Below are 7,430 nucleotides of genomic sequence, written 5' to 3'. Positions count from 1 at the left end.
TGTTTGGTGAGGTAGACACACTGGAGGGGAGGAATGCCATCCAGAGGGACCTGGACAGGCTGGAGAGGTGGGCCCAAGCCAACCTCATGCAGCTCAACAAGGCCAAGTGCAAGGTCCTACATCTGGGTTGGGGCAATCCCAAGCACAAATACAGGCTCGGTGGGCAATGGCTGGAGGGCAGCCCTGAGGAGAAGGAAGGACCTGGGCATGCTGGTTGACCAGAAGCTCAGCATGAGACAGCAACATGCAATCACAGCCCAGAAGACCAACATCAGAAATGTGGCCAGCAGGTCAAAGGAGGTGATTCTGCCCCTCTACTCCACTCTCGTGAGACCTCACCTGGAATACTGTGTCCCACTTCAGAGTCCCCAACATAAGAAGGACATGAACCTGCTGGAATGCGTCCAGGAGGGCCATGAGGATGATCTGAAGCCTGGAGCACCTCTCCTATGAGGAGAGGCTGAGAGAGTTGGGGCTGTTCAGCCTGGAGAAGAGAAGGCTGCGGGGAGATCTTATTGCCACCTTCCAGTACCTAAAGGGGTCCTACAGGAGAGCTGGGGAAGGACTTTTTACTAGGGTACGTAGTGATAGGACGAGGGGGAATGGCTATAAACGGGAAGAGGGCAGGTTCAGATTAAACATTAGGAAGAAGTTTTTCACTTTGAGGGTGGTGAGGCACTGGAACAGGTTGCCCAGAGACGTTGTTGAGGCCCCATCCCTGGAGGTGTTTAAGGCTGGGTGCGGCCTTGGGCAACGTGGTCTAGTGGGAGGTTTCCTTGCCTATGGCAAGGATAATCTTCAAGGTCCCTTCCAACCTAAACCATTTATGATTCTATGATTAATAAAAACAACATTATAGTTAGAGACATTTCAGACTCACTTGAAGTATTTAAACTAATGAAAGTAATACCAAGGTCCGGCTAAGTCACCAGCCACTGAAGAGGCAGAGAAAAAATTCTCCAACAAGTGTCTCCCTTGCTACCTATACCAGGCAGATACAATCCTGAACCTCAAACGTAAGCCAGCAGAAGTATCCATTGCAGATGACTTATTTTAGAAAAGAAAACATAACATAAATGGAAGAAAGAAACCAGAACACAACACAATCGCCAAATCTTACTCTTCCATGCCACACTCTGTTCTAGGCTAAACTCAAAAAGTCACTAGTGTAAATTAAGAATAACTCCTCTAAAATTAGCGCAGCATTGTCATTCTAAGAAAAATAAAGTTGATTGATATTATGGGATATTCTGTTCAGGTGAGGAGATCTGGCTTCTAAGTAATAGAAGTTTAAAAATCCACTGAAGTTTTACAGTAACAGATTTTTTTTTTTTTTTTAAGAGTTTAGTTTAAAAGCTTCCAAGTATGATTACTTGAAAACACTTGCAAAGAACAATGTTTTATAGATCTAACATAATGCACTTTGAAAGCAAAGAAAACACTTACTGTGGTTGCATTTGCTGAGGTAACCCAACAGGAGGCTTCTGCTTGATGGTGAATGCCATCTGAGTCATAGGGCCAACCTTCGGTGGAACCTGCACCTTCTGAGAGAAGGTCTGCTGGGCAGCCTGCTGGGGTATGGGCCATGGGGGAACAACAGGGCTCCGGCCTCCAGTAGAAGATGTGTCTTGCATGACTGTATCCTCACAGGAATTACCTTTTGTTCCTGGTTTACACACACAAAGCTGAGGTCGCAGGCACATCCCTCCATTTTGGCATGGTGGTGCACAGTTAGCTAAGAAAAGACATTTTAAAAAGTACCTGTGAAACAGAGTACGATGGAAAACGCAAACCCTCCCCACAATAAAAAAAAGGATGTTAATTGCTAACATTATTTGGAGTAGTAGAAAGCAACAATACTAGGCTCCACAAAAAATATATAAGCTGGTATAGCTTTTACTGCTTTCCTACATAAAACATGTATAACATTTGAACAACTTCAGAAAGTAAAAAGTAGGAAATCCACAAGTTAAATAACGCTATATTTCTGTTACCGACATTTTATACTCTCCTTCCCTGCATCCTCCCTCCCCATACTTTAACAACCAAATTGCATCTGATGAGACAATATTATGCAGATTAGAAAGTTTTGCTACTGATTCAGGCTTGGATTCATTCTATTACTATTTAAAGTCACAGATCCTCCAGAGGTACCCAGAAGAAGTCTTTACAGTCACGTTATAGATGACCAAAACGATGAAGAGAAGCATGAAGTGATTTAACCCTTACTCGTCTAAAACCCAAATGAAATTCCCTCCAATAATAACACCATAATAACATAAAAAAGGAGACACAAACTGCTGCTACAAAGACATAGCTACACCTAGGAGTTGCATTCTTTGAAGAAACAGACAAGCACTTGTGATTTTCTTGAATTAGCTTCTATACGTTCTTTGTACCACCAATGAAAAGGGATCAGATTCTTCGAAAGACAATTCACTTTCAGATACCTGCCTTCAGATAGGATTAATTATACTGTTTGTGTTGCTCTACCCACTGACTATAGAAGTAGTCTGAATAATCAGCCTAGACTTACTAAGGCAGGATCAATTCTATTATGAATGAGCAAGAAACTTTGAGGAACAAATCCCACCAAAAAAAAGAAAAAAGCAAAAGCGGTTGCTGATCACATGTATGCATAACACTGCAAAGACATGGCTAATTTGAGGATTTATTTTAAATGCTTAAATTTACACTGCTATTGTATTTAGAGAATGCTAAAATAACACACAGATGGCAAAACAAATTAATTTTCTTATCCAGAAGATACAATTTAACAATAAAATATGATTCTAATTAAAACAGCTATCAAAATAATTTCTTCATTAGTCCCACTCAAAATGGCATACAATGAAGCATTTATAAGAATAACTGCTGAGCTACTTCGCACCTTCAAACTAAGCATACTTTTAGTATTGTTAAAGATCTTTTAACATAGACAAAATGATATGCCAGATCATAAAGTCTACAGGTTTTACTAAAACAGATAAGATCATATCTTGAATCATAACATGTGATTCTGCACCATATTCAGATATATCCAATTGCACACTTTTTAAATAAAAAAGTGCACAACCCCAATCCAAGTAAATTTGAGTACTTGGCACATCAATCCAGTTTTAATACACACATTTATATAAATAAATAAACACACAAGCATACATATGAAGTAACTTATTAGGACGGGACAGTTTTGATTTGGAGGACTAATTTGTCAATTGGTAATACCATCTGATACAGATGTATCACGTATACCACCTGTACGTAACACTAGAATTATCCTACAACTTTACCTTGAGCTTCGCATGGGGTTCTTCTCACATATACTTCCCCCTTCCATATGTTGTTCAGCAACATATCTCATTTTCAATACCAGTTAGCTGAGTAACAAAAAAGTAATTATTTGCTTGCTTGTATTTCTGTTTATTTTTGTGAGTATATTTTGTCGTTGACTGCTGGAATACTGAAGACCTTTTCACTGTAAACTTGATAAGGGATTTACAACAAGCATATGTTGTAATACACTAGCCAACTCTTTCTTGTGTCTTCCTTTAAGACCTGTATTTTGCTACAAACAGTAAAAATTTGCTTATATGCACAACTGAAATAAATTATACCTTTGGAAAACAGATTCAGGAGCCTTACATTCTAAGGAAGTTTCATTGGCTTTGGAGAGACTCTAAGACCAGAACCGTGACCCCATCATACAAGTCATCTATAGAAAATGTGTAAAGATCCCAGTGAAATAGTTTGGGCACAGTTTGGAGTGCTTTAGAAAAAATACCACACAGAAATTTGTTAAAAAAAAAAACAAACCCCAAACCAAAACACACTCACAGGATTTTCAAAAGTCCCATTTTTACAACATGAAAAAAAACCATTCATACTGAACATATATTTCTTGAGATTTATGGATATGTATCTATATTAACTTCCAAGCTTCTCAAGAAGTGGGGTTTTTTTAAAAAATAAAATCAAACACAAAAGTAAGCTAACAAGACCACCCCAAAAGTCACTATACTAGAATATCCATGCTGCTAGGACACTGATCATTGTGTATGTCCTAAGTCTCAAAACTAAAATAACGATTTATACCTGCCCAAAGGACAGCACAGAGAACTGCAACTTTCTTTCCTGTAGTTAAGAACCAAAGCTGTGCTTCAGAAGCAAGTTTCTACTTATCAAAGTAAACCAAATAAGGCTGCAATTAATTTAAAACTATACAGCTGAAAATAGAACCTGTTTTTAAATGACCATATCTTTTTTACACAGACTTAAAGATTCTTACTTCACTGACAGCAATGTAAACCCTGAAAGTTTCTCAGTTTTACATATACATAAAACATACAAAGCTCTGCAGGACAAACTGTGTTACTCTGGCCTTATAACAAAACAAGCACCAGTAGGTCCAGCAACCATGTTATAAAAGATCCAGTTTGTCTCAAACCACGCGAACAGTGACAGCAGGTTGAAACACTGACCCATTAGACCTTCGCAGCAATCCACCCTTTGATTGAAGTTCTTCATCAATGTTGTATAATAGATCACAAAATAGGACAAAAGATCACATTTTTAGGAAAGAACTAAAACAAACATTTTAATTGACATAATACAGCAGTTTCGTTTTTAAAATGTTCCGGACAGCTGCAGTGTGCCAAATGTATGACCTAATTATTTCAGTTGAAGATGACAATAATGGCACATCTAACTGAAAACACCATTATTTTCCATAAAGTTAAGCTTCCAAAAACTTCAGCATGGAAGTATTCAGTTTAAAACTGAAAAGTCGGCCAACATACTCCTGTTAAAGGCAACAGGCTTAGCCCTATTCAATTCAAGGAGGCCACGACTGCAAATTCAAAATGGAGCTTGGCAAAGATGCAAATAAGACTAGCCTTACTAGGTCAGATCAAAGATCCACTTAGTCAAGTCTCCTCTCTCCATTACTAAGGTGGATGCATAAGGACAGGCGCAAGGACAAGGGTGAGAAATATTAAAAGTTTGTACCACTACTGCCTTCAGAATTAGAGGCTCAGTAATTTCCTGAGCAAGAGTGCTGGTTTTGTGTTTAGTAACCCTCAATAGATTTTTCTATCAGGAGTTCACCAATATACGTTTTGAACCTATTTGTTTTAGCATCCAAAACTTGCTGTGCCACACTGGAAGGCTAGGCATAGACAATCTAATGAACCTCATCCCGCTTCCAGAAGTGTAATTTGGTAGAGGAACATGGGGTTCTTTTGCATTGTTTTTTGTGTTTTAAGACCATGCAAATCTGTATCTACTAAAAACAAAGCCACAGTACCATATTTACTTTGGAAGTCCCTAAATCACAAAAAGCTAAAAGTATTTTCTGTGGCTGTTCCCCAACATGTTCATCCTTTTTATCCATTTGTCCCTAATCAACTACTGATCGCCACCGTTGCAGACTGAATACTGGGTTAGAGGGATGCTTATGAGGCCTGGTATGGTTTTATCTATGACATTCTTTCGGAAAAGGAAGTATAAAATAGTAACATTAACCATTAAGCTTAAACATACCGCTTCCAACCCATCTGTGTGTTGGTTTGAGACTGCTAATGCACTTTTCAGTCCACGTTTGCATTATTTTGGTTAAAGAGCATATAAATATTTGTAGAAGCAAGACCTAAAATAAAAGGTTTCTAACAGGTTTAAAATACATAAATATTTTTAAACTTCCACATATACAGAATGTACTTCTGGTTTAATACATACTAAATTAAGCATTATTTAATATATTAAATCAGTAAGTATAAAATATTATCATACACTGAAGTTCAGATAAAAATTTCTTTTTCAGACCTCTCAAAAGAATCAAAATACAGGTATAACTAACTCCACTTGCCATTAAGATCTGATTTCTATGCTAATCACTTTGATTTTACCTTGATTCACAATGACCTTCAAACAATAACACCTCATGTACAAGTTTATTTCCTCGTGTCTCTAGATCATGTGAAGAATTAAAATTCACAAAAAAAACCCACCTTACTTTTCAGCAAGAAACTCACAATAAACAAGTTTAGATGGGCCAAGTTTCCTGCACCGAAGTTTAACCTTTTAGCCTCAGCTTCACCTTTAAGCGCCTCCTTTAACAAGCAACTGCTGTTGGTTAGTACTTAAATATCCACAAAAATTTTTCAATGTCATTCCTGAATTTCTAATACTTTGATACAATGATCACACTACAACAGTGTTGCGAGTTGCATTATTCCTAGTAAGCCTATTCACTAGATTTTTCCTTTGTGTTTCCACATAAGATTTAACATACCTTTCCCCCCCGCCCTTAACCACACATAGTCAAGCATCAGCTTAAGCAGAATGCACTAACTTCCAACAAATTTCATCACTGCGTACATTGACACAGTATATATCAATTTTTCCTCATAGGAGTGCGTAAATTCTGTCAGGCAAAATACACGCTAGAGGGCAAATAATAGAAAACATCGTAACTGGAAAGAGGATTATAAATGTAGGGCTGTTTCAGATTCCAGCATAACATGGTTGAGAAATTATGTACACCTCAATTTTACAGAAGTGGGAAAAACCAACACTGTGACATGAATATATCTGTGCTTAGAGCAGAAATTTCAAGTTCCTTTACATGCAACATAGGAATACTGTTAAAGGCATAGTAAATACTGTCTGTCTTATTTCATTAATTCAAGATTTCTACTCCTCAAGCACACGAGGAAAACAAACCAAAGCTCATCTTGGTTGAGTGCTCATCTTAAACAAAAAATTGTGATACAAAGGCACCTTTAACTCCTGCTGTGTTGAAAGACAGAGTGATGACCCCCCACCGATTCCAAGAGAAAAGCAGTGAAGCATTTTCTCTGAAAAGGGAGAAGCTGTGGGTTCTGAAAGGAAAGAGGCATATTCCAGTTTTCCTCAGAAAAATCTGAATAAGGTGATGACATCCTGGAAAAGAGCAAAGTTTATAAGTTTCCTGTTCTCCAAACTGCCCTGCTGATTAGCTCATCACTTACTTTTACACTTTCATTCTGGATAACATTTTAAGTCTTAAGTTGTTGCCGAGACTGAGGATGCAACACTGGAGACTAGAAACCCAAAAGCTAACTGAAGGAACATTTAGCACTCACCATCTAACACTTTTCTGGGGATCTAGTTCTCCATCTGAGTTTTCAAATGAGTTTCTCCATCTCTCCAGTTTTCAAAAGTTGAATTTTACAAGAAATATATCCAACAATTCTACACAGCCATTGAGGATGGGGAAGAGAAGAATTTGTGACCAAGGGTGAGACAACCATATTGTAAGAACATTCTAAAAAAAAAAGTTGAAATTACTTAAATAATCAGAAGAAATTGCATTAGCTGCAGAAAACCTGTATGACCTCTACACTACTAATGGCAGAAGTATTACGACCATCTGTGTCTTCCTATACAGG

The 7,430-nt window shown here is 37.8% G+C and overlaps 1 protein-coding gene across 1 annotated transcript in view; it reads right to left on the bottom strand.

Annotated features, from left to right (window-relative positions):
• The window catches only part of LTBP1 (latent transforming growth factor beta binding protein 1), a 187,520-nt gene extending 185,793 nt beyond the window's left edge, over positions 1–1,727 (bottom strand). Inside the window, exon 1 of the mRNA XM_009880398.1 lies at positions 1,447–1,727. Coding sequence (XP_009878700.1) covers positions 1,447–1,703 — 257 coding nt within the window. The 5' untranslated portion in view covers positions 1,704–1,727. The remainder of the gene's footprint in view (positions 1–1,446) is intronic.
• Between the last annotated feature and the right edge of the window lie 5,703 nt (positions 1,728–7,430).

This window comes from Charadrius vociferus, unplaced genomic scaffold (genome assembly GCF_000708025.1).
Source record: "Charadrius vociferus isolate BGI_N301 unplaced genomic scaffold, ASM70802v2 scaffold62, whole genome shotgun sequence".
NCBI classification, from domain to species: domain Eukaryota; kingdom Metazoa; phylum Chordata; class Aves; order Charadriiformes; family Charadriidae; genus Charadrius; species Charadrius vociferus.
Note: the sequence above shows the minus strand (reverse complement) of the source record. Positions and strands in the feature narration are given on the sequence as shown.